Below are 24,096 nucleotides of genomic sequence, written 5' to 3'. Positions count from 1 at the left end.
CAAGAGGGAAAACCAGTCTCTGATCCAGAACACCAGACAAGAGTTTGGGAGGAGAAAGAAGCAGGAGAAGAAATGAAGAAGGGAAGACAAATAAACGTGTCCCAGGGTAATGTTGCAGTTGCAGGATACAATCTGGGTCCGTCACCGGGACCAGAGGTTTAGTCTTCTGAGCTTGTGAAAGGGAAGGTCCCTAAGGATGACTCCAGGAGAATCTGAAAGCTTGAAAGACTAAAATTTTGGTCCTGGTGACCGACCCAGGTTGGTTCCTTCAAGCAATGAAGAATTTCATTGTATGTCAAGCAGGCACTTCCTAACCTTAATTGCTTCGCATGGACACTTTTAAATTCTTTTTGAAAAGAAGCCTACTTCAAAAGTGAGGATAAGACGTTCAGAAAGGCTAATGGTATCATACACAGTGCCATTAAGCCATGAGGTGACTTGTTTCAAGTAAACCAGCTACTCGCAATTGTGGACTTAAGTGTCAACTTGTCCAGACCAAGGTTCCAACCTAGTTTATTTAAATTGCATTGGGGGGGGGGGAGCAGTGTGTCCCATATTTGCAAGTCCGCAGGCAGATTAAAAAGCAGCACTCCAAATGGACTACTGGCAAGTGCGAAAAACACAACAGAACCCACAACAAGCTTTTCCCTCTTGCCCATGCATTTTGCTGGGAATTGGGTGGTATAGACATCATCATCATCATCATCATCATCATCATCATCATCATCATCATCATAGCAATAGTAATAGTAATTTATTGACATCGCGATACTAGGAGATGCCAGAGTCGAAGAAAAAGAACTAGAAAAACTCACGAAATATCGCGACCTGGCCATCGAAACTACCCAATTATGGATGAAGCATGTAACAGTGATACCCATTGTCATCGGGGCACTTGGTACCATGTCCAAGAATTTTACAAGATACGTTAACAAATTGCAGCTTCCTGCAATAACACCAGCGGAACTGCAAAAAAACTGCGCTACTCAGAACATCGTATATTTTAGGAAGGTACTTGGTTGATACCTAGGACGCTGGCAGCAAACCGTATCAACCATTAGCACCAGTCAATGTTATTTGTGATGCATTTTTGAATGTTCAGTTGGCTGAGTTTCATGCTTAATGAATAAAGTATATAATTAATTAATTAATTAATTAATTAATTAATCAATTAATTATAATTAATTAATAACAACAACAACAAAAATAGGTGGATAATAATGGGCTAAATCTAGTCTAAGCATCTGACTGTGCAACCAACCCATGGGTGGGTTCTGGCAGGCACTACTGCCGGTTCGCTCGTGTGCGTATGTGTGCATGCTTGATGCGTGCTGCACGTGCATCCACAGTGCAATAAAAATAGTTCTGCACATGCGCAGAAGCAGAAAACAAGACGGCGGTGCTTACAGCGGCATCTGGAGAACCAGTTTAGGGGCGTGGCAGGCCTGGGTCGCTGTCGGTTCCAACGACCCAGGCCGCCAAACCATTACTGGTTCGACTGAACCAGCCCAAACCGGTGGGAGCCCACCACTCAACCAACCATAATAAAAACAGTTTCAGATTCAATTATCTATTCCCTTTTCAACTGACCTTCCTTTAGCAGTTGGAGGCTCAGAATGAAAGGCTATTGCTTGGAAGGAGAGAATGGCGCACCTGATCCCTTGCACTTCTCTCTTGTGGCTCTCAGTGGGGTTTTGGGAATTTTTATTAAAAACTTCAAGCACAAGAGTCATGCAAAAGTTGTAAATGGCTGGCTTACATTGCGCGCTAAGCTCTCCTAGGCTTTCCCTTAGCGTGCTCTTGTATGTGGCTCGAGGGAGTGTGACTTCAAACCAGGGTTAACCGGATCATAGCTCTGTAGTGACTTCTGAATCTGGCCCAGGCCTGTTAGTTTGGAGTCAGGGTGAAGCCATAGTGTTTACCCTCCTTTCCCTTAGGCAAACAGATCCATTTTTGGACAAGAAACCATATTTGCTCCAATGAGTTACATGGAAACACTTTTTAGAAACACACCATAAATCCCAAACAGCTCCAACTCAAGACGCTGCCAAAATTCAACGTCCTTCTCCGAGGACCTGATTCCAAAACCAAATGTCTTCCTCAGCCCTTCCCAGTCTGGAGCCCTTTATCAGAGATGCTGATGGATGCCCATCACCCTCCAGCCACCCACCGCAACTATGCTGGCTGAGGATGAGGGGAGATGTAATCCCTTCTCCTGGAGGGCAGAAGAATCAGAGTGAAGTTTTTCAGAGGCTGAAGATAAGGCACTAGTTGCTACTCCTAAGGGATTAAATTGGAGACAGAAACCAGTTGCCAACATCTGCAGACTGGCTGCCTCAATGCAGGAGGCTTCCATCTCAAAGCCCGTACCTGCCACCACCACCACCTAGACAAGCAAGGTGCCAATCTGCCTGGTTCTCAGTATTGTGGCCCACCAGCAGAGCTGGCAGCAGATTCGGACAGCAAGGAAGTTGGGAGGAACATGGGCCAGTCCTGGAGTCTGGGGAAGGCTCTGATGAGAACTCTGTGTCGGAGGCAGAGAAGGGGCCAGAGCCGTATGCCAGTTATCAGCTGCCTTCAGTGTCAGACATCAGTGAGGCAGACGAACAGCTGGAGCCTGTTCCCAGCTTGAGCATGCGCAGAGTTGCCAGATGAAGGCAACAGCTAAAGAACAGGGGTTGACGTGGGAGGAAGCCACAGGTGGACAATGAATGGCCCCGCCCAGAGGAAATAAAAGAGGAGCGAATGGGGAGTGGAGTTTGCAGGAGACAATTTGTTCGCTTAATTGGTTCACGACTCTCTGAGACTCCTTGCCAGGTTTTGCAGCTATCAACCTGTCAGCTCTCCAAGTCAGATAAGGTCTGTGACTGTAAATCCTCCCTCGAAAGACTTTGCTGGATGTGAATGAGCAGAATTCACAGTCAATGAATAAAAGGGTTTTTTGTCGAGACCAGGAGTTTGCTTCATGCTCTCGGGAAGCCTAGGCCAGAACACTCAGGTCCTTCAGCCCGTTCGCCCTGCCTGCCTGCTCCCCAACTCCACCCCACCGCTTGGCCCTTCAGCCTCCTTCTTGCAAAAAGAATGCCGTTGAAGTCCCTGAACGTTATTCAGGTGGAGACAGGTTCCTAAATAAATACCATGAGAGAGGGGGGGCAGGATTTCTAACACACAAAAGAAAGCAGCACACTTTCCGTTTCGACTTCCAAATACGTCTTCGGTCACGGCTGCGGGCTTAAATATTTTTTAAAAAAAAAGAAGAAAGAAAGAACCCAAATGACAGATTGCCAAGAAGGGCGGATAACAGTAGATTTAAGAGGAATAGCTCAGAAGACCGAGAACTACTCATGGACCTCCACAGATACTACAGAACAGGTTGAGCTGGATAAACAGGTCTGCGAAAGCCCTCGGGGAGATTGGAAAGAGTATCACACAAAACTTTTAATAACCTGTATTTCATGACCTACATTTATGAAAGCTTTCAAGTTGCAGTGGTTCATTAAGAATGCTGTTAAGAAAAAAAAAATGAGTTAAGCCAAGCAAATATGCCGGAGAAATTGGCGTTTGGGAAGAAACGGTGAAACCAGGTTTTATTCTGAAAGCTCCAATTCTCTCCTCGAAAACTTCCTCTTTTTTTTCTGCATGATGATTTTCCATTTATAATATCAGCCATGGTGGAGACCTGTGGAACGGCAGGCACATTTGGGCAAATAGATTTTCAGCAGGGGTGAAATTCAGCAGGTTCTGACAGGTTCTGGAGAACCGGTAGCGGAAAAATTGAGTAGTTCGAAGACCTGGCAAATACCACCTCTGGCTGGTCCCAGAGTGAGGTAGGAATGGAGAATTTGCAGTATCCTTCTCCTAGAGTGGGGAGGGAATGGGGATTTTGCAGTATCCTTCCCCTGCCACGCCCACCAAGCCATGCCCACAGAGCCAGTACTATTTTTTTTCACCACTGGATTTGTTTGGCTTGTTTCTTTGCAGATGTTTGATTATCCAAGCTAGATAACATCATCGGTACTAGTACTAACACTGATGATGTTACCTAGTTCTGTAATGAAATGTTTGCAAGGGAACAAACCACAATCAGAGAGCACCAAGGAGCCTTCATTTCAATCCTGAGCTACAAATATTCTCCCTTATTCAATCTTATCATTGCCATCCAAAGGCCCAGATCAGTGAGAGCTGGACCGTGGAAATTATTTTCACTGCAACCACACCCTGAAGACAAAAGCTATACAGCAAAGGGGCAGGAGCCATACACACCTAACCTCTAATGCAGTTGATTTGGGGTATAGTGTCTACAGAGCCATAATAATTTGGAAATCAAAATTTTTGTCTTATTGCACAAGATGTGAAAAAAAAGCAACAACCAGAGATTATGGCTTGCTTTTAAAAGCCAGACTTGAGCTAAATAGTCTCTTACACAAAGTATCAATTTAGTCATATATATATATTTTTTTGAGTTGACATTTCTGCTTTGGATTACAGAGAGTCCTCGGATTATGACTATTTTTTAGCAACCCTTTGAAGTTACGACGGCACTGAGAAGAGATATTTACAAGCAGTTCTTGCACTGACAATAATCGCAAAATTCTCTCTTGATCGTGATTTGGGTGCTTGACAACTGGCATCTATTTATGATGGTTGCCACATCCAGTGATCAACCTTCCAAGCCAGTCAAAGTGATGTCTTGCTTAACGACCACAGTGATTTGTTTAAAAAAACACGGCAAAAAAGGTTGCAAAGTCAGGTATGGCTTCATGTGATGGCCGTATCGCTTAAGAACAAATTTTCCAATCCCTACGATGGACATAACTCAAGGACCATTTGTTCTTTAAAATTAATGCACAATTAAAATGGGTCAAAATACAGACGGTCCCCGACGTACGACCACAACTGAGTCCAAAACTTCTGTGTTTACGTGAGACAGCTGTTAAGTGAATTTTGCCCCATTTTTACGACCTTCCTTGCCTCAGTTGTTGAGCGAACCAATAGAGTTGAAATATTAGTAACCCAGTTGTTAAGCGAATCTGGCTTCCCCATTGATTTTGCTTGTCAGAAGGTCGCAAAAGGGGATCGCATGACGCCCTCCTGCCCAACGCTGCAACCGTCATAAATATGAGTCAGTGGCCAAATGTCTGGATTTTGATCATGCGACCACGGGTCGCAACTGTGGAAAAACATGCATAGGTCACTTTTTTTCAGTTCCATTGTAACTTTCAATGGTCACTAAATGAACTGTTGTAAGTCGAGGACTACCTGTAAGGCATTTTAACATTCCAACAGTCAGTCTAAAAGGCTGCTTGAACAACCCAACACTTTTGTTTATTTTTAGCCAACTCTTTAAACAAACTTTTTTCTAGAGCGCAGGACACAACTTCCAAGGTTAGAAAAAACGCTACAACCAAATATTTATAGTAGCCACGGGTTAAGGAAACACTTGCAGAAGCTTTTAATGCAGGGCGTGCGTATTATGAAATCGTTCCTGCCCCCAACTGCGGGGCTCTGGGCCAGGGATGATGGGATCTGCAGTCCAGCAAAAAAGGAGAGATGTACGACTTTCCCACACTAAATTCTGGGATCAGGGCCAGAGTCATCATGGACAAAGATTGCAGTTTTATCCCTGTAGTTGCCATGGAGGGAGGGGCAAGATCTTTCCCAAATTTTAGAAGCCTCCAGCAAGCAAATACGGCCCAGGTACAGTAGCTCCTTGCACAAGGCAGGTGAAACGAAAGCCAGAGCCACCTCCGCTCTTCCATTTTTTTCAGAGAGGGACATTCTCAGTCCTCGCTACATATTGACGGAAGTTGTTCACTTGGGCATAACTGAAAGAGACAGAAGCCTCTTGGATAACTCAGGTGAGACAAAGAGTGGATGGCCCACACAGATCAGTGACTTCTAGCCAATATCCCCCAGGGACCTGGGATCGCCAGTATAAGCAGTGACAGATCAGGTATTTTTAACCATAATATTGTATGGTTGCATTATGTACAATGTAATATTGTATCACAGCCGTCAGTATTAGAGGAGGTCAACCCTGGCTGCTCTTTAGAAGGCCAGATCCTGAAGATGAAACTCAAATACGTTGGCTACCTAATGAGAAGGAAGGACTCCCTGGAGAAGAGGTTGAGATTGAGGGCAAAAGAAGAAGGGGACAACAGAGAATGAGGTGGCTGGATGGAGTCACTGAAGCAGTAGGCATGAGCTTAAAGGGACTCCAGGGGATGGTAGAGGATAGGAAGGCCTGGAGGAATGTTGTCCATGGGGTCGCGAAGGTTCGGACACGACTTTGCAACTAACAACAACATTGTAAGACACCTCAAGTTACCCTGTGGTGGATGGCCAATACATTTTACAAATAAATATAAACCATGGTTTATTGAAGTCAGACTGACCTCCTCTGCAGGTCGTGTTAAGCTCAAGTAAGTAAGATTGTGCCACAACAATAAGACCACATTGTGTTGCACTGGGTGTCACCACAAGTCTAAGCCCACCAGGAATCTTCACTCCATGGAAGAATATTCCCAAATTTTCAACAGCAATCCGCCCGAAACTACACAGCAAAGAGAGACAGGCCTAGAGGAACAAAATTGCCCATCCTGAGAGGAAATCAAGGCTCAGCAAACCTTTTCTAACAACGTTTGGAAAACTTTGTTTTGTGACTGTTGCTTTTAACCTTTTCTCTGTGCTTTGGTTCCTTTGAGAGAGAACGGGGGACTTCAGTTTATCAAAAACTTCATTTCCATAGTAACTCTTTGCCCGGAGATAATTCAGTCATTCCACAATGAGCGGACGCTGAATACCAGCCCTTGTTTTACAGACGAAGCCAAAAGTCCGATCTTTTCCCCCATTTAAAAACCAGATTCAGCTCTTAGCAAGGAGGGCGAAGAAGGGAGCCATTTCAGCTGCAAACCCAACATTAAAAAAAAAACCTGCAGCAATCGAGCCATTCCGACAACTCAAAATTGCTTTGCTACCGAAACAAAAGTTTCGGGACTGTCACTCAAGACGTTTTAAAGATGATTTTGGGCATTAGATCAAATCTGTGTGGAGTCATTAACTGACAGGGGTTTCTTCCCCTGGTTGATCTGACCATATATTTCAGAGACTATTTTGTTTGCCGCGCGAAAGAACCTCTGGCAAAACACCACCTAATGGCAGTCTATTTTGAAAAAATGTTTTATGCTAGAGACTGATTCAATAAACCCTGAAAAACCTACATGTGCAGAAATCAACTGGCCACACTGCCTGGCTTCATCTTATTCTTCCACCTCGACCAAACATTAAGTCCCTCGTGAGAAGGGGAGCTGCTAACCTTTCCAAATCATGTTCGGAGCCAGCCGACAATACCTGTTTCACAACGCCTGCAATCTCACAATAGACTTTACCAAGTTTATCGCCTGCTGAGTGTCAGCCAGTCAACTTGAGAGAGAAAGAAAAGTTTATCGTGGAACGGAACTTGAAAGGAATGTTTATCGTTGATTTAATTTGATGCAGGCCTTATCGCTGAGCAGAAGGCAGTAGGCAAGGCTGCTGGGCAGGAAATCCAATTTTTTTTAAATACATTTTTTTACGAAACGAGTGAGGGTATGGGGCCTTTTGAGATTTGCAGCATGACCTTAAGCACGTGCCGCAATCCTGGTTTTCCTGGGAGTTAAACCAGGATTTGATGCAGAGATTTGATCCAAAGATAACAGCACGCATTAAGTGACAGCATAATTCAGCTGGTTGGTGTTTGTGTGTGTGTGCGTGTGTGTGTGTGTGTGAATGGAAATTAATAGAGCTTCAAAGACAGTATTTATACACTGTTCAAATTCACCCTCTTTATTTTCCGAAGCTTAAAAGTGTCCTTCATTTTAGTGATCAGCATGGCTGATTTATAACCCTCCGTTTCAAGCAGATCAAGTTAAACCTTTTCAAGCAAACCAGAGAGAAAAAACAGGATGGCTAACTTATACTTATTAAAAAAAAAATCATAACCAGTAAAAAAAAAAAATCCACAACCACTTACCAGTGTGAGTTCGCAGGTGTGCTTTTAAGTGGGAAGATTTTGTGTACACTTTAGTGCAACCTAAGATAGAAAAACAGAAAGAGATATTAAGTATCCAGCGCATTTATGTCTAGAAAACAGAAATGATCACCATAAAACCACAACGATGCTCGTAGTTCTAATGGGTGCCCTAATATATTTGAAGAAATTCATTCCAAATTTCTTTTTTTTTAAAACAAAATTTTATTGGTTTTTAAGAATTCATTCCAATTTCTAGCTTTTGCCCAGAGCAAAGAGAGAGCTGCTAGCGATACACACAAATCGCAATCAACCACACCTAAATTTTACAGCTCAATACATTTCCTGCCCTAAACATGCAAGCTGAGTTAATCAATCAAGAATATTATAATTATGCACCTCTCATTTTAACCACTTCTCTTATAAGCTATGTGTTCTACAGCAAAATCAGTTATTAACACATAACAGAATCTGTTATCTGTCTGGGAAGACATACATGGGGGAAAAGATATCAAGGAGCAGAACCGCAGCCAAAAACATGAAGAAAAAGGTAGACACTTTTCTTCAAGTAGCTATGACTGCTGATCTTCCCCATCCTAGTGAGAGAACTACATTTCCCGTCATTCTGAGCCAAGAAGCTCACAGGAATGTTCAGGTCTGAGATGTGGAACACTGGCTTATGGCATTGGCTTACATTTACATTTAAATCTTGCATGTGCTTAAGGTGCATTATTTTATTAAACATTTTCTTCTTTTGAGACGAGATGGAAAATGCTCTATTTGAGCAGATCGGCAGGCACGTTGCATAAGAGGGAGAAAAAAAAACATTTGGAAAAAGTTTCTGGAAAGACTCTAGCGACGAACGGGCCTCGGAGAGTTCGCCTCTCCACCTTCCTCAAGCTTACCAGGGTAGTCACAGTAATGAATCCGCCTCTTCTCCAAGTCGGGGTTACTCCTCCGATTATATCTGATGGTTGGGATGCTCGGCGAATTCATGGGCATGCTCGCAGTCAGGTTCGGGTTGTGGATGGCCAACTTGGAAGCGATGGTGGCGGCGTAAGACGGAGGCGGTGTTAAATTCTGCATCATTTCCACCTGCCGGTCAGGGCTGCCGGGTTCCGAACTTGGTGGCGAAGGGGGAAAGTAGGTGGCTGGCTGCTGCAGAAACTGACTGGGCATGGCGTACGTGCAGGGGGGCACCCCATGGAACTGTTTCATGGAGGTCTGGGGCATGGCTGGAGAGAGGGTGTTCAGGCCTGTCATGGAGGAAGACAGGGAGACGTTGCTAAGGGAGTCCATCCCTGCCCCGTTCGGCAGGTCTAAATCGGGAGAGCTGAGGAGCTGGTACAGCTGGCCCTGCTGGGGCCCAGGCACAGAGAGGCCTAGATCGGAGGCAGACATCTCTTGCTTGATGAAGAGGCTGTTAACATCCGGAGCCTGGTGGGGGCTAAAGATGCTTGTAAACTCAGGGAGAGCCTGGGTGGAGTTGGGGACCACAGGAGTTGCCTCACTCTGGTGGCTGAAGGCACCGACCGGCTCTGTCTTGATGTGGGTCACGGGGCCTCTCGGGGCTTTGAAGAGGCCCGTCCTCAGCTGGGACAGATCCGGCAGGTAGAGGTTCATGTTGACGCTGTAAGGCACCCCGTCACCATTGGTGAAGAACTGATCCACCACCGAGGCACTGTCCCGGCGGTACTTTTTGTGCTCGGAAAGGGGGGGCAAAGGAGGAAGCTGCTGAGTCAAATATTTCTCCATCTCGCATCGGGTCTGGATGAGGACAAAATCAGCCAAAAAGAGAAACGAAAAGAGAGAGACATAAGCTTACAAACTGGAACCATTATGAATCTCCAACACATTACAAAAATCGAGCGCAGGATGAGAGTTCTTACAAATTACACTACACTTTTGATCCACCCTCATTATCCAGAAGTACGAAGAATAGGGAAAATTCACCCAAAAGCTAATCAAAGAAACTCTAGTTTATTCCTGAATTAGATGCCTCTACTGTGAGGACATAGCAGCCTGAACAAAGATTAAAATTAAAATTCACCAGCAGGACTCATTTTCGGGAATTGTTCGGGTTTTGAAGTTTTGCATTCCCCCCCCAAAAAGGAGATCCACCATCCAGTTCAAATGGAAAGTTTTTACTTCGCTTTTTTTAAGAAAAGCAAGCAGAGGCAGAAGGATCTCAACATTGATAAGATTCATGCTTAACCTTCCCATCCAGACTACACCTTCAAGAAGAGGCAGAGAGAATGATAAGAATAGCTAATTAAAGCTGTTCGGTACACAAATCAAAAGTGAAAATTAAACTATTAGATACATTATCTTGGAAAGCTAAATATAGCAAGTGATACAACTGGGTGGCAAAGAGTTTAGCTCTAAAAATGCACCGCATGCCATTTCCTACATTTCATCTGGAGGATTTTTTTAAAAAATCAAGGCTTCCAAGAATACAGACACCCTGCTGGCTTGGGCTCTTTGTCATCTTAAGCCATTCAGGTTGTTCCCCTCCTTGTAAATAGATAGATGATAGATAGGCGATAGGTAGATAGACAGATGTGAAAGGTAGGTAGGTAGGTAGGTAGGCAGGCAGGTAGGCAGGCAGGCAGGCAGGCAGGCAGATAAGATAGATAGATGATAAATAAAAATAGATGATAGATAGCTAGATAGCTAGACAGATAGACAGACAGACAGACAGACAGACAGATATAGCGAGATGTATAGAGAGAGAGACAGGCAGGCAGGCAGAATAGAGAGGGAGAGAGAGAGAGACAGGATAGGTAGGTAGGTAGGTAGGTAGGTAGGTAGGTAGGTGGATAGATATAGATAGCGAGCAAAAGACAGACAGACAGACAGACAGAATAGAGAGGGAGAGACAGGATAGGTAGGTAGTTAGATACACAGATGAGTATCTGAGAAGGAAGAAATAAAATCAAATAGGAAATCGTAGGGCTACTTTTGTGTCACTTTTTATGGACTTGTAGAGAAGACAACAATTTCCCTACAGGGAGAAGGCAAACAGCCAGGGGGTGTAAAATCTTGCGGAAAAAAGTGAACTGCGAGTCCTCAAACAGTTTGGTTTGAGAGAACTAAAGACAATGCCTTAAACCAACGTCACTGCGTGCCACCAAAATCCGGAGGCTTTCGCTTTCCCCAGGCTGGCTCTCTTTCGACATTTTCCCACCCACCGGGATGGACGGGAAGGCTCCTTCCTCAGGACCGCCGCCTTCCCTTCCCAAGACCTGCGGGCTCGGGATTCAACTTCCAGAGAGGACAGGCGCCGGGGTGGAAGAGATCCTGAAGCCTGACCTGACCAGAGGTTTCGGAGAAGGCGGGTTTCAGCGGGGCACCCTACATTCCCTTCGTTTTGCGGGGCAGAGGCTGCCACCCACCGCTGATCACCCACCCAGCCACCTCCGTTGCCCCGGGAAAGTTCCTGTCCTCGGAGACCCCTTAAAACCACCCAAGCCGTTGTGCGGATCCAGAGGTCCCGCGGACAGCGAGAGCCAGCAGTGGTGGTCTTCTACCTCGGGGTTAGGAACCCCGCATTCCCCTACGGAACCCCCCCCCCCCACACAGCCGGGCCAGGGCTGAGAAAGGGCTTCCTCGCCCCCCACCCCAAGCCAGCCCCTTCCTATCGGTCGCCCGCCCCGCCTGTCCGAACCGAGACCACCCAGAGTCTTCCGCCGTTCTTGCTTAGCACCCAGAGGGGTTAAGTGGGGAGGGGGCTTGGGGGTGGGCAGAAGAAGGAAGTCTTTGGCCCACCCTGAGCACCATTCTCCCTAGACCTTCCTAGGGGTAAGGGGTCTCCAGCAAAAGTCCCGGGCAAGCCAGTCTCTTTTCACTTCCCAGCTTTGCAAGAACCCACCGGCTTTCCCGTCCCTTCATCCACAGCCATTTAAGGGGTCCCCATCGCCCACTCCAGGAAAAAAACCGCGGGAGTTTCCGAGTGGAAGCGGCGTTGCCCGAGCGCGTCCCAGGGGGCTTGTGGCTTTTCCCACTTTAGCCCGCCCAGCTGTCGGAGCCGGGGATCCGCTTCCAAAAGGGCAGCCGGCCGGCCCAGTCTAAAATGACTTTTTTGCGTGGGCGCGCGGGCCTGCACCGCCTCCGCCAGCTCGGCCAGGCCGGGCACCCGAGGTGGCAGCTGCGGCCGCTCTCTCGCTCTCTCTCTCCCGCCCGCGCTCGCCGCAGGGAGGGGCAGCGCGCCGGGGAAGCCAGCGCCGGCACTCGGCCCGGGCCAAGCCGAGGGGGAAACCCGGCCCGCCCGCCCGCCCGCCCGCCAGCCAGCCAGCCAGCCAGCCAGCTCCCCGCGCGCCCGGCCACGTGCGGAAAGAGGAGCCGCGGAGCCCGGCCGCGCTGGCCAGGTGCCCACAGGTCCGAAAGCGGCTGGAACGGTGGTGGTAGGAGGCGGGGGGGGGAGACGGAAAGCCCCGTCCGGTCATCCTCGGGAAAGAAAGCTGCCCAAGCGAGGGAGGGGGACGCAGAGCTCTTTAAGGGACGAGTCCCTGTTAAGCAGTGGTTGCTCCGGGGCGAAATGAGACCCCTGGATACGGGGAAGACCGGGACGCTCAGAGGGGACACCCCTTTTCCTTTCTTTTCTTTCCTCTTTTCTTCCCTTCCCCTTTCCTTCCCCTCCCCTTTTCTTATCTTCTTCCCTTCCCCTTGCCTTTCATTTTTCCCTTCCCTTCCTCTTTCCTTTTTCCCTTCCCTTCCCTTCCTCTTTCCTTTCCTTCTTCCCTTCCCTTCTTTTCTTCCCTTCCCTTTCCTTCCCAGGCTTCCTTCATCCTTCCTCTCCTTCCTCCTTCCCTTCCTATTTTCTTTCCTTTCCTTCCCCTCCCTCTTTCCTTTCCTTTCCCTTCACTTTCCTTTCCGCTCGCCCGCCTGCCCCACCCAGCCCCAGCCCGAGCTCGGCCGAGGCCGGGACACACCCAAGCAGCCCAGCGGCAGGGGCCGCCACCCGCCCTTTGCCCATGCCCCGGGGAACTCTGTGTCCCAGAGTCGCCGCCGCCAATCCCTATGGGAGGGCTCCTCCTCACCTGCACCATCTCCTCGCCGGGCATCCGGGCAGCGCTCGGTTGCTGCTGCTGGTGTTGCGGAGGAGGAGCCGGGGGCGGCTTGAGCTCTTCTGGAGCCGGCGGAGCGAAGATCGAGCCTTCCCGGCCGCCCAAGACAGGCTTGAGCTGCGCGAAGACGGGCTCCTCGGGCCCCAGGCGGACACTCATGCTCAAGACCCGGGTAGCCATGGGGGCAGCAAGGGCAGCTCTTGCGGGAAGAAGGCGGCTGGCCCGCCCTTGCGCGGCTCACGCCCTTCCCCTCCGCCTCCTGCTGAAGCTAAAGCTGCTGCTGCTGCTGCTACTGCTGCTGCCTCCGCCGCGCATCGGGCTCCTCTACCTGGCCGAGATCTCCCTCCCTCCTGGCGGACCCCGACGCGTGCCCGCCCGCTTCTATTTCAAGGCCTCCGCCCAGGAGGAGGCACGCCCGGCGCCCCGCCCTGCCCTGCACTGGGGAGAAGAAGAGGAGGAGGAGGAAGGTGGGGGGGAAGGCTTGCTTGTCTGGCTGGCTGGCAGCAGGAGGGGCCAAGAGCGCCCCCTCTTGCCAGGCGGGCCGCCACCCTCCCTTCCCTGCCTGCCACCCCCAGCGCTGGGCAGCGGCTCCTCCCTTCGGGGCCAGCAGTCCGCCCTCTCCGCCTGCCGGGCCTCCCTCCGCTGGGAGAAGCGGCATCGGGCAGGGCAGGCCGCTCGCAGGCAGCAGCAGCAGCAGAGTCCCACTTTCCGCGGGGAGAGCCCGGCGCTTCTTGGCTGCGGGAGAGATCTCTGGATCCCGTTGGGCTGGCGTTCTCTTTGGTCCTCCGTCTCGGGCGCCTTTTGGCTTCTGAGTCCCCGAAGCGCTGGGATGGGATCCCCAGGGTTATGAGGGTTCAGCCCGGCCCTAGGTTGCGCTCTGGGTGCGCTGGGATGCTGGCCTTCCCCGCGCCGTGTGAGTGCGGGACCCCTTCGGCTCTGGCAGGCAGAGAGGAAGCCCCTCGCCCAAGGGACGGAGAGCTTCCCGGAGGTTTCACTCCCGTATTATTATTTTTGCCGGAGCGGAGGCGAGATATGAAAGAAGCAGAATGTGAACCCTTCGGAAAACGAGGACCTGCCGTTAAGGAAGTCCGGGGGGGGGGAACTGTTGGCTCTCCCACCCCCCAAGAGGCTCTTACGGTTACCGAGAGCGGAGCTCCCGGGACCGCAGTTCTGCGCTCGGTCGGAGCTTTCAGCACGATCGATTTAACACGGAACAAGCCAGCTTTCCCAAAGGTAGCCCACTAAATCTCGTTTCGTGGCCTGTTCTACATCCTTGCAGTCTGTGAAGACAGCAAGAGGGTGTTTAGGCAGTCCATTTGTTTTGTTTTAGATGGATGGATGGATACACAGACAGACAGACAGACACAGAAGATAGATAGACAGACAGAGATATAGATATAGATATTCTTGCTTTCTTGTTTTTATTGGCTTTGCTCTAATGTTCTCAGAGACACAACAGTGGCTACTGATGCAAAATGATACACAAAGCCATCGCTGATTTCAAAAGCCTGTTTCCAAATGGGTGTACGATGGCAGCTCCCTACACATTAGAAACAGAATAACGTGTGTATTCCGTTTAGGGCAGGATTTTCCTTCCAAAGAGTCTCCATCTAAGTCAAACCGTTATTGTTATTCTGGTAAAATTATTCCGTTAAAAGTTCACCATCAATCAATACATTCACCAACTGAGAGAGAAGCAACAAATGTTCAGCCTCCAATTGCAAGTATCTGCAAGAACTTCCAGAGGAGAACAGATTTCAGCTTCAGAAACGTAGTCAGGATGCTGGAGATTTGTAAAACTTGGTGATACAATCAAGACAACAAAAATTACAAGGATCCAACCCAAAACCACGTGAGGGTGTTTTTCTCTGGATCAGAGAAGCTGCATCACCTGACCTTGAGCTGGCAGCCTTTTTTTAGCCAAAAGGAGCCCCTGAAATTTAGTCTGTGTCTTTCCTATAAAAAGCTGGAACTGTGCTAGCAGTAATTAATTACTAGGGGTTTGTTATGCTAATTTAACAGCTTGCTTTGTGGTGCTAATGTCCTCTGTTGTTCCTGCAAGGCCCTGGAGAGACGCAACTCAGCATCCTGATAGTCTCCTTTGGCAATGTTGTTCTCCTGTCTGGCTTTGAACTTTCCTCCTTGAGGGAACTGAAGCATGGGGAAACTTTGAGATGTTTTCTCTCCCCTCCCCCCTCTCCCTCCTGAATGTCTCCATTTCTGGCACCTGATTGGCATCCAGTTCTGCTTTCATGTAGAACCAGGTTCTTTTTTTGCACTATCTGGACTCCAGGAAACTATTCTTTGTACCAATAAAATAATATTTGTAGCTCAGGGTTAAAGTGAGAGGTCCTTGGTGCTCTCTGAGCTGGGTTGTTTTCTTGCAGATGCTTCATTACCAAAGCTAGATAGCATCATCAGTGCACCGATGATGTGCCTTGTTATTGTTGTTAGTTGTGAAGTCATGTCCGGCCCATTGCGACCCCATGGACAACGTTCCTCCAGGCCTTCCTGTCCTCTACTATCCCCCGGAGTCCATTTAAGCAGTCTCACGCCGTCTGCTTCGGTGACTCCATCCAGCCACCTTATTCACTGCCGTCCCCTTCTTGTTTTGCCCTCAATCTTTCCCAGCATTAGGCTCTTCTCGGTGACTCCTTCCTTCTCATTAAGTGGCCAAAGTATTTGAGTTTCATCTTCAGGATCTGGCCTTCTAAAGAGCAGCCAGGGTTGACCTCCTCTAGGACTGAACGCTGTGATACAATATTACATTGTACATAATGCAACCATACAATATTATGGTTAAAAGTACCTGATCTGTCACTGCTTATACTGGCGATCTCAGGTCCCTGGGGGATATTGGCTAGAAGTCACTGATCTGTGTGGGTCATCCACTCTTTGTCTCGCCTGAGTTATCCAAGAGGCTTCTGTCTCTTTCGGTTATGCCCAAATGAACAACTTCCGTCAATATGTAGGGAGGACTGAGAATGTCCCTCTCTGAAAAAAATGGAAGAGTGGAGGTGGCTCTGGCTTCTGTTTAACCTGCCTTGTGCAAGGATCTGCCGTACCTGCTGGAGAGTTCTAAAATTTGGGATCAACTTGCAGTCCAAGGGACTTGCAGGAGTCTTCTCTAGCACCATAGTTGAAAGGCCTCAGTTCTTTGGCGCTCAGCCTTTCTTGTGGTCCAACTTTCACAGCCATAGATTGCAATTGGGAAAACCATAGCCCTGATGTTACCTAGTTTAGGTAATGAAACATCTGCAAGAAAACAACCAAGCTCAGAGAGCACCAAGGACCCCTTGCTATTCTTTGTTTTGGTATGTTATGGGATCTTTCTGTCCAAGGGAACTCTCAAAGCCAATGTGGGAGAACACAAAGGACATAGATGAACATGGAAAATGAGGGAGAACATAGCAGAAAACCAGTTGCCTGCTCTATTTTTTTTTTAAATTAAGTAAATTAAAATTGGTCAATTTAAAATAATTTATTAATAGGGTAGGGCAGGGGTAGGCAAACTTAAACATGCAAAGAGCCATTAAGATCCATTTCCCACATAAAAGAAAACACCGGGACCCACGAAGGTCCTAACCGGAAGCCCCCCATTCAATTCTGGAGCTGACTGGAAGTTCAGTTCCCCCACCATAGAATCTCCTCCTAGCTCGGCATACTTTTTCCTCTACCTGTCATAACCGAAAACCCTATCAATTGTGGAGACAACTGGAAAACCCTCCCCTTGCCATAGAGTCTTCTCCTGGCGCACTGTGTTTCTCTCTCCCCCCCCCCCCCCACCGGAAGCTCCTCTCAAAATTGTGGCGCCGACCGGTGACGGAGCCGCAGCAGAGGGAGGAAAGAGCCACATGCGGCTCCAGAGCCACAGTTTGCTGACCCCTGGGGTAGGGCAAATGTGGTGCCTTATCACATCACCTTGTGATACTTGCAGGGTGCATCCTTGTTAAAGGAAAACACGGATAGTCATTTCAAAGAAGCCTAAAATCATTACAATTCCAGGGAGTGAAGGTTAGATGCCAAAACTATTACACATAGTCCACAACCCACCACCATTTGTTTAGTAATTGCTCAAAGTTATGAAAGCCCTGAAAAAAGTTGACATGACCGTTTACACTTGCGACCACATCCCTCCCCATGGTCGCCTGATCAAAATTCAGATGCTTGCCAACTGGTTCATATTTCTGATGGTTGTAATCCCCTTTTGCAACTTTCTAACAAGCAAAGGCAACGGGGAAACCAGCTTCACTTAACAACTGAGTTACTAACAACTGCAGTGATTCACATAACAACTGTGGCCAGAAAGGGCATAAAACAGGACAAAAGTCACTTTAACAACTGTCTCACTTTAGCAACATAAATATTGGGCTCGATTGAGGTCATCAGTCGAGGACTACCTATATTGTGTGATTTGGAATTCTTCTTACTGGCATTCCTCCTTATACTTGAATAATAACGGGCGACTTTAGAAAGTTCTGTAATAAGGAACAACAGAAGAATTGAGGCTTTTTGGAGCAATATTTTGTAATATTGCATGTCAACATTTTAAAAGCATCCATATTGTGTGTTTGGAAACCTGCCTGAAGATTTAAATTGATATGTAGATCTTCAATACTTTAAAAAAAAAACAGTAATTGGTCAGCCCACATAACATAACAGCCTACCCAACCCAACATTTTGAAGTTCAATTGACATATTTATGTTCTCCTACAGAGATGATTTAACCCTATTGAACATCTTGGATCCAAAAAAAGTGAAATACAAGTAACTCCCTTTTGCAAAATCAATTACTGGATGGCCCTTGGACTGAACATCTGTGGAGGAGAATGGAAGCAAGGGAGCAAAAAAAGAGATCCAAAGAGATTACGAAAATTGATGGTAGGGATACATACGTGCTCTAGAGCAACCTTAGCAAGACAGCACCTCTGGGAGAGTCACTCTCCGATCACAGGCATTGAAAAGTCCAAAAGGGATTTCGGGCCAACAGAAAAAGTACATCTCCCTTCAAAAGCTCTTTGCGGTTGAACCGTTTGAACCGTTTGAAGGAGACTGGGGAGGGGGGGGTGAAGAAGCAGAACCAGACAGCAAGCTAACTTTGATTTGAAAGTTTGCAGACCTCCTAATGCAGAGGCTTTCCCCTGACAAGTGTTTACCTCCAAGGGTGCTGTAGGTCTGCTTCCTTTATAGAGATTATTGGAGTTGAACCCATTTCACAGCTGTGTGCCAGGAGAAATTATGCTTTTTGTCTGCCCCAAATTTCTATCTCTCAGCTAGGAGGATGTTAGTATGCGGAAACCTTCTCTGTCAATTCCTCCTTGCAGCCATAATTTGAAAGCTTCCTGGGTATCCCCTTATTCACTGTTTTTCTGAGTTCAAAGGCTCCCAGCATCTATTGCTTTCTCCTTGATCAGTCCCTGCTCCAGAATATCCTCTTTGAGGTGCAATGAGACACTGCTCCAAGCGAGGTCAAACCCTATTCCTGGGTAGAATAATATGACAGGTGGTCCTTGACTTACGACCTCAATTGAGCCTCAAATTTTTGTTGCTAAGTGAAACAAGTGAATTTTGCCCCATTTTATGACATTCCTCGTCACAGTTATTAAGTGAATCATTGCAGTTGTTGTTAGTCACACAGTCGTTAAGTGAATCTGGCTTCCCCCATCAACTTTGCTTGTTAGAAAGTCGCCAAAGATCATCGCATGGCCGTTGGGACACTGCAACCGTCATAAATATGAGTCAGTTGCCAGGCGTCTGAATTTTGATCCCATGACCCTGGGGATGCTGCAATCATCATAAGTGTGAAAAATGGCCATAAGTCACTTTTTTCCGGGGCCTTGTAATTTTGAGCCGTCACTAAATGAAATGTTGCAAGTTTAGGATTACTTGTAGGAAGTTGGCAGCTTTTATTTTCCATTCTTTCTCCTACACAGAAGTGGCATTTTTTCCTCTGCTGCCCCAGAGAGTAGCAGAAGCAATGATTTTAAAGTTATCTGCCAGATTTCAAGGCCATTGTACAGCTTGTCTCCATAAGTTCAACCCCAATCAGGATTCCCTAAATTTGGGGCTTTTGACTCAATATTTCTTTTTTTCAATCGTTTCTCATACCAAGCTTCTTTTGACTTTTTAATGCCAATTCGTATAGTTTGGAGGGGCCCTCCGTTGTCTTCTTTTTAAGAATCAACTGAGTATTGAGCCCTCAACATATGACCACAATTGAGCCCAAAATCCCTGCTGCTAAATGAGACAGCCGTTAAGTGAGTTTTGCCCCGTTTTATGACCATCCTTGCCACCGTGGTCAAGTGAATAGCTGCAGTTGTTAAGTTAGTAACAAGGTTGTAAAGTGAATCTGGCCTCCCCGTTGAATTTGCTTGGCAGAAGTTCGCAAAGGGGGATCACATGACCCCAGGACACTGCAGCCATTGATTGATATGACCCAGTTGCCCAACTTCTAAATTTTGATCACATGACCATGAGGATGTTGCAATGGTCGCACGTGTGAAAAGCAGCCATAAGTCACTGTTTTCAGTGCCGTTGTAACATTAAACCATCACTAAATGAATTGTAACTTGGTCATCCTCCAAGTTAGCCAACTCAAGCAAGGTGACAATACCACCCATCTTCCTAATAACAGAGGCAGGGTTTCTATTCCACCCCCTCTTCCTAATCGTTCCAGGTTTACATCCAGATCGACATGGGCTAAGACAGGGGTCGGCAAACTTAAACACTCAAAGAAACATTTGGACCCATTTCCCACAGAAAAGAAAACACCGGGAGCCACAAAGGTCCTAACCGGAAGCCCCCTGTTCAATTCTGGAGCTGACCAGAAGTTCGATTCCTCCACCATAGAGTCTCCTCCTAGCGTGGCGTACTTTTTCCTCTACCGAAAGCCCTAACAATTGTGGAGACAACTGGAAACCCCTCCCCTTGCCATAGAGTCTTCTCCTGGTGCACTGTGCTTCCCCCCCCCCACGCACACACCAGAAGCTCCTCTCAAAATTGTGGCACCGACCGGTGATGGAGCCGCAGCAGAGGGAGGAAAGAGCCACATGCGGCTCCAGAGCCCCAGTTTGCTGACTCCTGGGCTAAGAGATCATGGTTTTAACAAAAAGTAAAGCCACACAAATGACCTGGTCTCCCAGTAGAAGGAGCAGGAAATAATAGAAATTGCAGAATAACAGAATTGGAAGGGACCTTGGAGGTCAATTGGTCCAACCCCCTGCTCAAAGAGGTAATCCTATGCCAGTAATGGCTAACCTTTTCCGGACCGAATGCCAAAAGTATGCACTCGCTCGCACAAATGCATGCATGCACACCAAAAACCCCAAATGCAATGCATGTGCTACCCCTGCACATGGGTGCCCGGCACACCTCACATGACTGTGCACCCCCTGCATGCACCCCGCACCCCCATGCGCACCTCCTGCACATGCCCCGCACATGCGCAGCAGTGACCTGAAGACCAGCTGGCTGGTGGGAGGTGCGCGCGCATGCACAGCGGAACTGAACTGGGGTGACGGCTCATGTGTCCACAGAGAGGGCGCTGCATGTCACCTCTGGCACTCATGCCATAGGTTCATCATCATGGTCCTATACCATTTCACCAGACATGTGGCTGTCCAGTTTCTTCTTAAAAACCTCCAGTGATAAAGAACCCACAACTTCTGAAGGCGAGCTGTTCCATTGGTTAACTGTTCTCACTGTTAGGAAATTAGTTCAAGGTTGCTTTTCTCCTTAATTAGGAATTTTTTAAAAAGGGGACTCTCATGATCTATACAAATACCCCATCCTTCCCATCCTGTATTTTCTATCGTAAATTCAAGATGAGTTTGAGAGAGCACAGCCTCCATAATTCTTCCTTAATTCTCCTTAATTAGGATTTTTTTAAAAAGGGGACTCATGATCTACACAACAAATACCCCATTTTCTTCCCATCCTTAAAAAGTTTCTTGCACATACAAGGATAAGTCTGAACTCTTATAGCACTGAGTGATGACGGTGAACAAATAGATCTTCTGTTCCTGCACAGGATCAGACAGTTCACTCTTATGTTCTGTGATCCACCCTTATCAGTCCAAATCACTTTTGTCGAAGATTCATCAAACTTGCAAAGAGCCAACAGGTGATCTGCAAGAACATGTGAGTTGGGTCTGACCAGTTTCGATTTCAAAAGACGCTTTGTTTTTGCTCCTGGGGCCAAACAATTTGGTTTACATAGATTGTCCTTTCCTGAAGCGCTATCCAAAGTCAGCTGGATGGCAGTTATGAAAAGCACAAGAGAAAGTGGCTCTCCTACGCAAGCAACTTCTTAGTATTCCTTTTCAGCAGCAGGTAAAAAATGGCCTGACTCAAGCCATAAAAAAGAACAAGGTACAGCTTGCACTGTAGTTGACCCAGTTAGAGACAATTCGCAAAAACTTGCCTTCGCAGAAGTCTGTGCCTGTATTTTCTATCATAAATTCAAGATGAGTTTGAGAGAGCACAGCCTCCATAATTCTTCCTTATTTTCTGTGACTCCGTAGCAGTCAGTGGGATGATCCCATCCCAGTTCCAAGTTATTGCAACACTGCGCCAATATTCAGAACTTGGCACCGGTTTGGATAAACCAAATTCCATATTTGGGAGGTATAAATAACTTTGGTCAAATTGATACGAAAATGCATTGTTCTGCTGACCTTCCAGATGGATTGTCTAATCTGAGACTGTCCTTTTAGATTTCTGGGTTGTAACTCCAATCATTTCCCAACTGGTATTTTTCGTGGGAGTTTAGGTCTAACCCCTGTTAAGAGGACATCAGCCTGCAGTAGAGTTCCTTTCCTGGAAAACATTGAAGAAAAGGAAAAGAGGAGGCGGATAGTAATTCAGCTGTGGTCAAGAGAGCATCAATGGGGATTTTTATGCCTGAAAAAAAATGCTACTGTCAGGATAAATATTGAAGGTTGGAAATGTATGGACCAGGAAAGACAGCAAATAACCCATTTATGAATACAACATACAAACATAATTGAGCCCAACATTTATGTTATTGAGGAATTTGTTAGGTTTTTCCCCATTTTGTGACATTTTCTGACCACATTTTAAGTGAATCACTGCAGTTGTTAAATTAGTAACAAAATAGTTAAGTGAATCTGGTTTCCCCATTGACTTTGCTTGTTGGAAGTCTTCAAAAGGGGACCCCATCACTCTGAGACACTGCAACCGCCATAAATTAAGTCAGATGTCAAGCATCTGAATGTAAATCATGTGACCAGGGGATGTTATAAGGGTTATAAGTGTGAAAAATGATCGAAGATCAATTTTTCAGTGCCGTTGTAACTTCAAACAGTCACTTAATGAACTGTTGTAAGTCGAGGACTACCTGTACTGTACTGACATTGACCAGATTAGAAAATAAAATATAACGTAAAAATATATCATATAAAATGAACTAAAATAAAATAAAGGGGGTTGCGGTAGATAACCTCAATCAGATTTACTTGGCAATTACCCTAAACGTCCTAAATTTTACTGTTTCTTCTGACATGGTTTCTTCAAGTCAAGCATGAAACCTGGTGAGGACATTAAAACATCTGGATGGTTTTCTTGGCCGCAATGTGAACATGGTTTACGGTTGTCTTCTTCTGAAGCTCTTCAAAAGTTATCAATATTTCCCATTCTGCTTTGGGAATTCTTGGTAGTCTGACATCTTATCCAAGTTTCATCCTGATGAGCAACTTGGAACCATCCAAGGATGCCCATCTTGCTTTGCGAAAACAGATTATCTCCTAAGGTTTTCTTCTGCTTGCTTTCTTGTCAAGGGACAGTGTGGGCCACATGGCTCATCCCTTTGTAGACTTCCAAAGAACCTTGCTCTCAAGTGCCACCCCCGGAAATCCAGATGCGTCAATCCCTTGGGATTATATCAGCATGGAAGAAGCTAAGACTTAAATTTAGGAGCTGCCTCATTGTCCGTCCACTCCTGTTTCTTACAAAAAGCAAGATTCAATCAGAAGCTCCTTAGGGCTAAAATTAGCTTAATTGCTCTCTTTCTCTCCTCCACTGTGAAAATGAGCCAAGGTGTCTCAAAAGGGGGATGAGAAAAGAACTGTTTCTTTTTCTAAACCAAACTTCTTGGCCTTCTTCTTTGGGCCGGGTGCAGGATAAATAATGTCTGGGTAACAAGGAGAGAACAGGCTTCCAGTTTTTTAAAAAAATTAATTTTGGCAATGAATTATGGTAGCTAAAAGTACCCTCTTGCAAGGAAGCAGTTTGTTTAGAAGCAGTTAGAGTGTCACTTCTAAAATCTAAGAGGAGAAGAAGTTGTTTAAAAGAAGGAAGGTTGGATATGTATGGACCAGGAAGGACAGCAAATAACCCATTCATGAAAACTTTTACTGGATGCTAATAAAATGATCAAGGGATGGGTGAGGAGAAAGGACCTCATCTTTAACAAGGGCAATGTGGTTTCCTCACAAAAATAGCTAAATTGCTACTTTCTAGCAGGACTATCAGATTCTGTAACAGCTTTGTTCCCTAGGCCATCCATCTGTCTGATAAACTCACAATATTTATTTTTCTTGCCATGTATATGTACACATCCGAACTAAGACTATTGTTTCTCTAAAATAATATGTGGGTATATACATAATTTTGTTTTTATTTATTTATTTTATTTATTTTTATTTATGTACTTATTTGGTCATGTTTATGCAATGTATATTGGAGGGGGTGACCCTCGGAGAGCTGTATGCATCGAAATTTCATTTTAAGGTATGCCGATTAGTGTACATTCAAAGTGACAAAACAGTTTTAGGCCCAGTACTCTTCAACATCTTCATCAATGATTTAGATGAGGGAATAAATGGGAAACTCATCAAATTTGCAGATGACACCAAGCTGGCAGGAATAGCCAACACTCCAGAAGATAGGCTTAAGATACAGAAGGATCTTGACAAACTTGAACATTGGGCACTATCTAATAAAATGAAATTCAGTAGTGAAAAGAGTAAGGTTCTACATTTCTACATTTAGGCAAAAAAAAAA

At 46.4% G+C, this 24,096-nt stretch overlaps 1 protein-coding gene across 1 annotated transcript in view; it reads right to left on the bottom strand.

Annotated features, from left to right (window-relative positions):
- KLF5 (KLF transcription factor 5) overlaps nucleotides 1–13,419 on the bottom strand; it is a 36,415-nt gene extending 22,996 nt beyond the window's left edge. The window contains exons 1-3 of the mRNA XM_081949375.1: nucleotides 13,048–13,419; nucleotides 8,914–9,775; nucleotides 8,012–8,071 (exon numbers count right to left, since the gene is read on the bottom strand). Coding sequence (XP_081805501.1) covers nucleotides 8,012–8,071; nucleotides 8,914–9,775; nucleotides 13,048–13,254 — 1,129 coding nt within the window. The 5' untranslated portion in view covers nucleotides 13,255–13,419. The remainder of the gene's footprint in view (nucleotides 1–8,011; nucleotides 8,072–8,913; nucleotides 9,776–13,047) is intronic.
- Nucleotides 13,420–24,096: the final 10,677 nt, after the last annotated feature.

Source organism: Natrix helvetica (genome assembly GCF_964273705.1).
Source record: "Natrix helvetica genome assembly, chromosome: 3".
Lineage (NCBI taxonomy): Eukaryota > Metazoa > Chordata > Lepidosauria > Squamata > Natricidae > Natrix > Natrix helvetica.
This window is presented reverse-complemented; position numbering and strand designations above follow the sequence as displayed.